This window comes from Macrobrachium rosenbergii, chromosome 51 (assembly GCF_040412425.1).
Source record: "Macrobrachium rosenbergii isolate ZJJX-2024 chromosome 51, ASM4041242v1, whole genome shotgun sequence".
Classification (NCBI taxonomy): domain Eukaryota; kingdom Metazoa; phylum Arthropoda; class Malacostraca; order Decapoda; family Palaemonidae; genus Macrobrachium; species Macrobrachium rosenbergii.
Genome location: NC_089791.1, coordinates 44359147 through 44371504, shown reverse-complemented (window position 1 = coordinate 44371504; position 12358 = coordinate 44359147). Strand labels below are relative to the sequence as shown.

At 34.2% G+C, this 12358-nt stretch overlaps 1 protein-coding gene across 1 annotated transcript in view; it reads left to right on the top strand.

Moving 5' to 3' along the window:
• Positions 1 to 12358, top strand: part of LOC136833351 (tyrosine-protein kinase fyna-like) — a 188052-nt gene that overhangs the window by 126551 nt on the left and 49143 nt on the right. Inside the window, exon 7 of the mRNA XM_067095368.1 lies at positions 11426 to 11552. Within this exon, the coding sequence (XP_066951469.1) occupies positions 11426 to 11552 (127 nt within the window). The remainder of the gene's footprint in view (positions 1 to 11425; positions 11553 to 12358) is intronic.

Sequence of the window (12358 nt, the reverse complement as noted above, 5' to 3'; positions counted from 1 at the left end):
ATTGACTTTATTATTGCTGTTTGAATTTGATGGCTCACTAATCCAAGTAGAGGCAGTATCTGATAATCAGCAACATTACAGGACAGTCTGCTTTAGTTTCTGATGTTTGTGTTATGTATTTTATTTTATTGATGATGTTATCTGAGAACCAAGACCTTTCCAGGATGGCAGTTATAAACTGAGATACTGTGTTTTAAATGCAATGCTGGTTGTATGAAACCTTGATGAAAAAATGTTTTCTCACATTAGTATACTGTATTGAGTATCAAAAATGGGAAACTTTTTTATATAATTTTCTCTTCTAATTTCAGGGCTTTATTAATCGTAATGGTTTTGTAGGTTAGTGTTGAGGATTAGTTTTTTATATATATAGACTGTATAACGATATGTTTTATACATCAGTTGTGAAAGGATTATTTTTGGAAGAAATAAGGCATCCATAGAGAATTTTATTGTTATAGATCAGAAACAGTTTTGCATTAGCTGTACTCTTAATGAGGTTAGCTGTGCAGTGAGTTCTCTCTGTCTTGTGTCCTTTTTACCTGAATTCCTGTTAGGTTTACATCTTCATCTATGCCCTTTGCTCCTGATTTATAGGTCCCTCCTACAGGTTTTTTTTGCCAATTCTATATGTATATATGGTATGTCTTTCTGACTAGTGTTCTTCATCCCTCCATGTCTCAAGCCATCTCAGTTTTTGAGATCCCGGTCTATCTTCCAGATCTTTAATATGATTTTGTTCTAGTGTTGAGTATGGATATCTGGTAATTTGTTAGGAAAATTAAGAATGAAGACATGGTCTTATAGTGAGAAGGAAAATTTTAGGGAGAAGTGCCTCCTCTATACATTGGAAATCAGTGATAATTAAGGTTTGGTTTCTGACAGATATTTTTGGCCCCTGAAATGTTTGAGCATATGGAGAAGAGAGGAATGTGATTGCTGTGTTGTGATTAATGTGTAGATTTTAGGAGGACTACTGGAATATGAAATAGGATTGGAAGGGCAGCAAGCAAAAGAGTAATTACAGCCTGAATGTAATGTGGAGAGATTGCTGAACTACTGGTAAGTAGAAAATTCCCAATTAATAGGCTGATGAAAACCTAGACCTGATGAGAGTTATGGAAAATAATTAAAAGGCACAGAAGAATGGAGTGATGTTTATTCCTTTTCAGCTCATATAAAGGACAAATGTTGACATAAATGTTTTATGATGAAGATTATTCTGACAGTAAACACTTCATCTTTCTTTGTTCGCAATAGAAGTTTTCACATTTGTTTGCAAAGGAAACTGAAAAGGAAAAATTCCTAAGTCATATGGGTTTTTGGATCAGTAAAGTTAAGCAGTGCTTGGGTAGATGACTGCCAGTCTCCCTTACCCTCTTGTGGATGAATTGACAAGGGGCTAGCAACTCAAATGTAAATATCAAAGCTTATGAACTTGAAATATACTAGTCTGTGTGAGTAGTAACAGGTCCCAGTGAGATCTGAGATTTTAACACTATGAAAGTATGAGTACAGGCAGTTCCCATGTTATTGGCAGGGTTCCGTTTCTGAGGGTGTGACGATAACCGAAAATCGCCGCTAACCGAAAATTGGCGATTTTCGGGGGTTATCAGCGCCGAAAAGCGCCGATTTTCGGTTATTGGTGCCTCTGTTAGGTATGTTTTGGTGCCAATACACAATTATCGACGCCGATAAGTGGAAATCTGCTATTTTTGGCACCGAAAATTGCCGATTTTCATCGCTAGACAAGCGCCATAAAACCAGATCGCCGTTAACCGGGGACTGCCTGTACACTCAAGCAGCTCTTGAAAGCAGATTGTACAGAAAAAGCTTATGGAAAGGACCGTGTGACTTAGCTTAACCCTTAAACGCTGAGCCTCTATTTACAAAAGTGTCTGCCGTATGCTGGCGGCGTTCGGGAGTTAGCGCCAAAGGGGAAAAAAAGTTTTTTTCAAAAAATCACAGCATGCTTAGTTTTTAAGATTAAGAGAACATTTTTGGCTCCTTTTTTTGTCGTTGCCTGAAGTTTAGTATGCAACCATCAGAAATGAAAAAAAATATTATCATATATAAATATTGAAATATATGACAGTCGGAAAAAAAAAATTTCATATATAATTGTATACAAATCGCGCTGTGAGCAAAACGGTTAAAGCTAATGAGTTATTTTTTTTTTCGTTGTATTGTACACTAAATTGCGATGATTTTGGTATATAACAAATTGTAAAACGATCAAAGCAACACAGAGAAAATATTATCACAAAATGATGCATGAATTCATAACTCACGGACGTAAAAAAAAAGTTTTTTCAAAAATACACCATAAATCAAAATATTGTGCTAGAGACTTCCTGTTTGTTGCAAAATGAAGGTAAATGATTGAATATTACTAGACTGTAAGTGTTTTAGCTTACAATTGCAGTTTTCGACCATTTCGGTCGAGTTAAAAAATTGACTGAAGGTCGAATTTTTTCTATTTATCGTGATTTATATGAAAATATTTCAAAACTGATAAAAGCTACAACCATGATTTATGTTTTTGTTGTATTCTAAATGAAATTGCGCACATTTTCATGTATAACACTTTATGTAACGCCTATTAGAAAACGTTGCGAAAATTACGACAAGGTGACCAAAGAAATTCTGAGATTTTCAGCAGAGTTACCGCGCGCGGACGTAAGGAAAAAGTTTTTTTAAAAAATTCACCATAAATCAAAATATTGTGCTAGAGACTTCTTGTTTGTTGCAAAATGAAAGTAAATGATTGAATGTTACTAGAATGTAAGAGTTTTAGCTTACAATTGCATTTTTCGACCATTTCGGTCGAGTCAAAGTTGACCATAGGTTGAAATTTTGGCACTTCTCGTAATTTATATGAAAATATTTCAAAACTGATAAAAGCTACAACTATGAGTTATTTTTTGTTGTATTCTACATGGAATTGCACACATTTTCATATATAAAACTTTATGTAACGGCTAATATAAAACGGTGCAAACATTACGACAATGTGATGAAAGAATTTCTGAGATTTTCGGGCGAGTTACCGCGTGCAGACGTAAGGAAAAATTTTTTTTCAAAAATTCACCATAAATCGAAATATTGTGCTAGAGACTTCCAATTTGTTGCAAAATGAAGGTAAATGATTGAATATTACTAGAATGTAAGAGTTTTAGCTTACAATGCGTTTTCACCATTTGGTCGAGTCAGAGTTGACCAAAGGTTGAAATTTTGGCACTTATTGTGATTTATATGAAAATATTTCAAAACTGATAAAAGCTACAACCATGAGTTATTTTTTGTTGTATTCTACATGAAATTGCACACATTTTCATATATAAAACATTATGTAATGGCTAATATAAAACGGTGCAAACATTACAACAATGTGACGAAAGAATTTCTGAGATTTTTGGGCGAGTTACCGCGTGCAGATGTAAGGAAAATTTTTTTTTCTAAAATTCACCATAAATCGAAATATTGTGCTAGAGACTTCCAATTTGTTGCAAAATGAAGGTAAGTGATTGAATATTACTAGAATGTAAGAGTTTTAGCTTACAATTGCACTTTTCGACCATTTCAGTCGAGTCAGAGTTGACCGAAGGTTGAAATTTTGGCACTTATTGTGATTTATATGAAAATATTTCCAAACTGATAAAAGCTACAACCATGGGTTATTTTTTGTTGTATTTTTCATGAAATTGCGCACATTTTCATTTATAAAACTTTATGAAACGGCTAATATAAAATGGTGCAAAAATTACGACAGTGACAAAAGAATTTCTGAGATTTTCGGCAGAGTTAGTGCGCTGACGTAAGGAAAAATTTTTTTTAAAAAATTCACCATAAATCGAAATATTGTGCTAGAGACTTTCAATTTGTTGCAAAATGAAGGTAAATGATTGAATATTACTAGAATGTAAGAGTTTTAGCTTACAATTGCGTTTTTCGACCATTTTGGTCGAGTCAAAGTTGACCGAAGGTTGAAATTTTGGGACTTATTGTGATTTATATGAAAATATTTCCAAACTGATAAAAGCTACAACCATGGGTTATTTTTTGTTGTATTTTACATGAAATTGCGCACATTTTCATATATAAAACTTTATGTAACGGCTAATATAAAATGGTGCAATAATTACGACAAAGTGACGAAAGAATTTCTGAGATGCATCGCTGATGCTTTCTAGTGGGAGAAGAAAGAAATTCACGCATGCTCAGGTGGATCACGCTTGTAAACAAAACAACAGCGTGATCCGTGAACTCCCAGCATCCCTCAAGTCACGTGATTTAAAATTTTTCGCAAACTAGGCCTATAAGTATTTTTCCTCGAATATTTAAAAAACTTTTTGTAGTCGATGTGTTTTACGTCCACTTGGCACCCGGCAGACAATTTTCGTCAACGTAAAATACGTCCAGTCGGCGTTAAAGGATTAAGTGAATCCTAAGTTAGAAGTAAGAACTAACTTATTCTTGTAACCTAATGCTCTTGATATAATGCAATTGATTTAAAATGAATAAAAACTGCATAAAGGATGTTAAAATTCTATATGGTGGTGGAGGAGGCATTATAGAAAAAAAAGGCTAAGATTAACTTACTGAGCTTGATATAGAGTGCTTTGCCAGAGTTTGATATAGAGTGACAAGCCAGGGTTCAACAGTGTCAAATTAATCACTTATTGTTAGGGCTCAGATGAACAGAACAGTCATGAAAGTATTTATAATCTTCATATCTTTAGATATTGATTATGAAAAGGGATAAATTTCCACACCATTCAAACTTTATAAGAAAGAGAGGTGTACTAGAAACTGGGAGAGAAAAATTATTATGAGGATTATTGGTTATATCTTGTCTGTAAATCTTCAGCTGAAAACTCTTGTGGACAGAGTCAGCAGACTATAAACCCAACAGGATTCCAAAGAGAAGTTGCAGGAAAAGAAGGCAATTAAATAGATATGAGGGAATGAAAAATAAAACTTATCTGAATTCAGGAGATGTCAGCAGAGAGCAGGAGTGAATTTGCTCCTTGCTTAAACACTTGAAGGTCAGAATTTTCCACAACTGTGCTAGAGTGGAGGCAGTTTACAGACAAAGAGGAAAATGATTGTGTAGATTATTATTTACTGAAAGAGCAAATAGTGTATTGTAATGATGATTCACATCGTGTTTTTCTTGCCTAATCCTGATTGACCTAATAGCTGCAGCATTGATTTACTGATATCAAAAAGAAAGCTGTCGGTAATGTGATTTTTTATCATAGATATGGTGAAGCAAGATGAAATGGGAAGGGAATTGGTAAATTAAAAAGATCAGAGAGTGAAGAAGACATTTTCATAGATGAATGGAAATATTGCAAGGTGCACATGTAACTGTATAGTTTACAATACAAAGTGAGGTAAGGCAAGAGTTCAGAATGTTTAATGAATTGAAATGAAGCCTTTGGCCAGGCCCTACAATCACCTTTAACGTATGGTAAGGGCTTGGAAACAAAAGTTTCAAAGATCTAGAATTTGGATTATTAAGTATGAGTTATTATTGGTTGTAAGTAAATTAATCTTTGAGAAAGTAGTGTGAGTCATTAGAGGGACTTTGTTATATTGATTGCCAGCAAAAATACTTGTAAATTTAGAAGACAAGTTTTGTGTTGAAGTATTTTAGGAGGGGATGCTTCAAGGACATGTCTGGAGATAGACTGAAATTGCATATGAATGTAAAATTATATATTAGACTAGTAGGATCTGTAATGCTATGTATACGCAAACTAAGGGATGACATTGACATGTATCCAAAATATTTTGATGATTTGTGAATACATTTTTTAGAAGAATATGAGTGTCAGATAGTAGGATTATGAGAGGTGATATAAGGGAAGTTATGGAGTTCCATGTGTAGATGAGAGAATGATGCAGGGTAGATGAGATGACATTAGACAAGTCCATGTCACAGCCCATGATCATAGTATGTAATAGTGTCTGGGTTCCTTTGGCCACTAAAATATTTAGACGACCCAGATGAAAACAATGAAGAGGAAGCTGGAGATGAAAGATTTGTGGAAGTGAGAGCACAAGAAAGACAAGAGGGGAGAAATTTTTATTGAGGCATAGACTAATGGATCAGACAAAGTAATTCATCTAGCTAACACCTGTTGTGTGAAGTGGTAAGAGATAGTAATGGCTAATCTTCATGGTACATGGCTCTTGAAAGATAAAAAAATCATAGTAGGAAAGAGAATTCCAAATCTTAGCAGTACTGTACATGTAAAGACAAGTGTTCTGGTGCTATGGTTGGTCTGAGACATGTAATGATACCACATAATAGGAAGAGGGACTCATTCCTAGAATTTGGCTGGAAATGGCTAAAACTGTTGCAGAATGGAGATAATGTAGCATTTTTGCAGGAGAGAACAGGTGGAACTAGAGAAAAGTAAGGGGAATATCACTGATTAAATTGTTCTTGATCCAGTCTCATTCATTTGAGAAACCAAAAATGACCCAAATGTGAGGACATCATCCAGATAGTGATGAATAAAAGCCAAGACAAAATTTTTTAGACAAAAATGTGTGATATCGAAACAGTGCCTAATTTTTCAGCAGCACCTTGCAGTTTGAGTTGAAGTATCCAAGGTACTGTAACCAGGGAGAAATTTGAACAACCAAAATTTAATGGAAAAGGAAAGCTGAATTTGATATTCACTAATGAAAGTAAAATTGAATAAGAGAGGAGGTAAGAAAATATGCAAACACATGTTTGGAGGTATTTAACATGACAAACTTGAAGGGTCTCATTTTGTTATCTTTGTAAGGTCATTTGATAGAAAGTGTAAGATGAGAATGTGAGCAACATATAGTTTCTGGAGGGTAAAATGGAGGGAGATATTAAGGGCTGAATCCTAAGACAGTTAGGAAAGATGTATAGAATGCAGTACTATGTATTAGTGCATCAGATGGTTTCACAGGAAATGCATAGGATTATAAAATATAATGGCCTAAATGATTTTCAGTGCTCACAGCTTACAGGGAGTAAATGATGATGAGAGGGAGAAAGACCATGTTTTTTGGATTGTGTTTATGGTATTGAAGGGGCGTTAAGGGAAGGAGTAGTAATTTCTTCAGTAAAGTTGAAGAGGATTAATGGACCTCTGATAAGAGCATCCCATTAGTAGATAGAGAAAAAATTTTTGTGTGGTGAAGGTTCATACTTCACTGAGCAGAGAACATGGTCACTTACAAAATACTTGGTGGAGATCTTGAAGAGACATGTAAACCAAATGCAGACATTCATGTTTTCTCGAAATCACTGAAAGATGTGGGGTCCGTAGATCTCATATATTAAAATGGATTACTGTATCTTGTAATAAAAAGTGGAGCACAAAGTCTAAAGTAGTAGATATGGAAGGAGCAGCAGGAAAACCAGTAAGAAGGCTGGATAATTGGAGCAGAAGGCATGGACCCAAAAGGAATTCAGGCAGAAAGTGCTCAGGATCAAAGACCGTTGAGACTCAAGGGAAACATTAATTAAGAACTTGAGTGGCAGTGGTAGTGATGATTCAGTAATGGAATACTGTTACTAGTTGTCAAGTAATTTTATTCCATTTCATCCACATAGTTGCCCCTTTTAACTGATGGTCTTGAAGTACCTCCATGTTTTAATATCCTCATGTCTGCCTCACTGTCTTCATATGTCTCATTCTATATATTCTCTGTTAGTCTCTCTCTTGTCATAACATCTTCCATTTTCTTTATTCCATGTACTTTCACCAAAGCTGTGCCTTTCATTCAAGCATTTTGTTTTCAACCTTGACTTCACCACATACAATTTTGATGTTCTTTGTCCCTTTATGTCTTTCCTGTCTTTAAACTATATTTTTCTAAACATTTCTTTTCCAACCTCAGCTGTATTGAGATTGTGATTATATTCCTCTATGACCTTTCCACTTCCCTCGGCCACGATTTTATTCTTGCATACCTCTCATATTTTTTCCTGTCTGTTCTCTGCCATGGCTTTTAATACTCTCTTCATCTCTTCAGTTACACTTTTGATTCCACAACTGTTGTCTGTACAGACAACTTTCCAACGCACACACACACACTCTTCTGTTGCTTTTCATACAACATTTTGAGTAGTTTCCACCTTGCACTTTGTGAGTCTATATTTATTAACATTTCTGTGTATCCCCCTCTAACATCTTCAGATTTTGGTCTGGTGCTTTTATTTCCATGAATTTGTATTGTGTTCTTCACGTTGCCTAGACATTTCATATTAAATCACTCAGCTTTTTGTGTAGCAGTGTATTACAGTAATGAAAAAATTGTGAGTTGTGTGTTTAAGACCTATATTTTTATTCTGTCCAGTGAATACATGATCGTTTACAGAAAAAAATGATAGGGAGCCTGATGATGAAAAGTTGTAAAATTCCTATTATCAAAAGGTAATCAGTTGAAATCCAAAGTTAGAAGGCTGTAATAGATTGTTGTGGTTTGTGCACATGATGAGGTGGGAAAAGAAATCATTTATTTAAGTTGTATACATGTATGTGAAAATGGCAGGATATTTACCTGTGGTAAAACCTAGAAGGTCATGGGAAAAATGTATGAATTGGGATTTGAGCCAAATGGATCCTAAGGTTAAGAATGAAAAAGAATAGGGAACTTACCGGACCTCTGATCTTGAAGAATGAAAATCTTATATAAAGGCGTTATTGATTGTGGCAGTTGTTCAGTCAGTGCTGCCAGAATTATCTGTTGCTTGTGCAACATTATGGGTCTCTCTAACCTGTTTTTTTAAATAACATCTGTCATGAGTCCACTACTGGTTTGGAAAGCTTTGTTCCTCAGTAAAAACAAATAATTGGAACTTGTTAAATTGAAAGAAGTCAGATAATCTGGTTGGAGGAGACCAAAGGGAATGGGTAAAATGTATAAGGCAGAATGCAGTGCAGCTGAAAGCTGAAGGGATGCTGCACAGTGCTCCATGCAGACCACACTGAAGGTGGGGCTTCTTATAGGATATGGAAGTGTGAAAATATTTAAGTATTGTTTGGGTAATTTTTTTTTTTAAGTAAATACCAGTCAATGATTAATGAAGAGAGAGGGAAAAGAAATAATATATGAATGCATGGATGACCATATCATGTATGTATCAGCCATGTACTACTCAGTTCCACTCCTTGCATGAATGTAAAATGTTGTGATTTATGGCCTATGTGCAGTGGGAAAATCACATTTTTAAGGAGAGAAATGTAGTGTCCTTACCACACTGAAAATTGAGATGGTTTCTATATGCATGAGAAGGGATGAGGACAGGTAGTATAAACCCTGTGGATGTAGAATAGCATGATGAAGACTTGAAGTTTTAGAAAGTAAGTGGAAATGAGATAAATGAAGACCTAAACCTAGACCAGGTGTGGGTTCCTGCAGATAGTGCTCAGGATAGAGGAGTGGAAAGAACTTATTTCATGTCTTAATGTCATTAATGGAAAAGGGAAAACTAACTTAAAAATATCGTTTTATGAAATCTAAGTTTTTCCTCTTTTTCCAAAGGATTGAAAATCACACAAAAGCTAACATATCATTTTTGTGTTCTCTGTGATTGCACTGTACTTTAGATAGAATATGTTTTAGTTGTTTCATATGCTGATGAAGTAATGCACGAAATTATTTATTTCAGTCTATCAGAAATGGTAGTCATAATCATAAATACTCTTTAACCTTGTAAATTTTGTTTACAGGAGGTAAGAGGCAACCAAATAGCTACAAAATTGTTAAATGGAAACTCAATTGATTTGTGACCATAGTAAGACTTCTGATTTTTATCATTATGCCAAAGAATGTGAAATAGAGAAATGGTGTCATCTTCAGTAAGGAAGGTGATAGGTGTTTTGCATTTTGTAAACAGACTTAAGGATTTTCATGTAAACTTGTGAAAAATGAAATAAGAAGATATGTATATGGAAGTTTTAGTGTTAAAATTTGAATTTTTTTGTTCTTAATATATTCATCCCCAAATGTTTTGAAATGTGCATTTGTAATGCACATTTCAAGATTTTTTGTATCAAGATTACTTTGTAGGTAATAGCCTTGAGGCCAATGTCACATTTTTTATAAGATTAAATAAGATTTTCCTTGAATAATGAACATTTGATGTAAAGTCTGTTGGAGTTTTTCATCCAGATATGAGGAAATTCAAAGCCCTTACTCCCTCAGGTAAAATATTCATTGAATTGCATAAGTAATAAGGTGGATATATTAAAAAGTGTATGGCCTGAAAATTTATTGAGGCAGTGTACTTGCAGAGCTAATAGCATGAAATTGAAAATTAAGCATTTGAGTCCCTGATAACATCTGATGATACACAGATGTCATCGAAATGCAGTCTGCAGAAAATGAAAAAATTATCAGTACAGTATTTTCATGGGTGGCATTGAGATGAGGTATGCAGGGTGTTGAGGATGGTTCAACTCATCTCCACCAATTTTGATTACTATTTCTTATATATTTTTGTATGCAGTAATGAGCATGAGTAGCAATAATATTTATATATATATATATATATATATATATATATATATATATATATATATATATATATATATATATATATATATATATATATATATATATATATATATATTTTGTATTATTAGAGTAAATGTATCATGTTTTTCTAGGTGGAAACAGACTTTAAATCTTAATGATTTTTTAATATTCTTGAAAAATAAAGACATTTTTGTGCTTGGCTAACTTCTATGTGTTCAATTTGAGTTTATAATTTTGTCATTTTTCACTATTAAACATAGCACCAAAAATTGAAATTATTCAAATCTACGATAAGATGAGACTAATATTATTTCATGAAAATATTTTTACTTGGAGTGACAAAAGAACATAAGCAGAAAGTCAAAACAGTGTTTTATGATCAGCGAGTTTTTAGCCCCATAAATCTCAGGCTGATTTGTTTTACTTTTAAAGTTGATGTCATCACATGTGGCTGTTTTCTATAGCAAATTGATCTAGGTGTGCCATTTTAGCAGGGAAAATTCAGGTACTGCAATTTACTGAAAGACTGCATCTCCACAAGTGTGTTAATAAATAAATTTGAAAATTTTGTTTGAGCTTTCCTTAATAAAGCTTGTAAGGAAGGAAAGGTCTTGGAATTCAGTTAGATTACATCAACGATTTGTATAGATATGTTATTTTTTTAATGAGTTCATCTTGGTTGTTTAATGAATAGGATAGGGCTGTATTGTTTTCCAGCTTTAACTAAAAATTAGATAGTGGTACTTATTATCTCCCATGACTGGTGATAATAAAAGTACCAAATTTACTTATTCTGGTAATTTTATTGGATTTCCAACATGAATGCACTGTTAATATTTTATGTCATTAGTGAGCTTTTTTTATGTAAGTTGTCTTTTCTCCTCAGAACCAGTTACACCTTCGACACCGTCACGGGGAGGTCGTATTGTGGTGGCAATGTATTCATTCCAAGGACGTAGTTCTGGGGAATTATCTTTTGAAAAAGGGGATAGAATGGAAATTATCAATGATGCGTAAGTATAACATAGATCTACTGTATCTGTTTTCATAAGAAGGCACTGTAACCCTTGAATTATTCAATTGCACAATTTATAATTAAGGAATTATGATATATATCACATGGAAACTGAAGTATTTAAACTACAGTATTTGTACTTACTCTTTTCTTGTTTTAAAAATGAAGTAACTGTTCCTGAATGCTCACACACATCCATCTACACACTCTTAACTTTTGTCTGCACTTTTGCTATGTAGTGCGACTTAATGCATATATCCATTCACACTGAAATGGAGCTGTCATGTGAATAGTTTTGATATGGGATTTGCAGATGATGGATGGATTACTGTACTCTGTAAATGTGCCATAAAAAGGGAATCCCTTATATATATTTGTTATATTACAATATTTTATATATAAAAGGGATTTTGACAAAGGAAAAATCTATTTCTGGGGGAAGACCTGTGTCACCCAGTGAAATGGTTCCAATAGCACACATTTCTAAGTATAAATATTGCTAAATATACCAGAGAAAAAGCTATCCATAATGCCTGGGTTACTACCCTGGGTTGATCACCACAATGGTGTCGGTATGCACCAAAGGGGTGATGGTAACCACTATCACAGGTCTTCATCCTCCAGTTCTCTATTCTCAAAGCCCCAAAATTGGAGGAGCCGCACTGTGTTTACCTCCCACTGGCTGCCAACTACCCACGCCCGCCATCTTCATCCCAAAGATTAGCACCCTCCAAGCTTGGTATGCTAGCCGGGTGGGAAAGGAAGCATAGGGATGGGTCACTGGGTGACAGGTCTTCCCCCGGA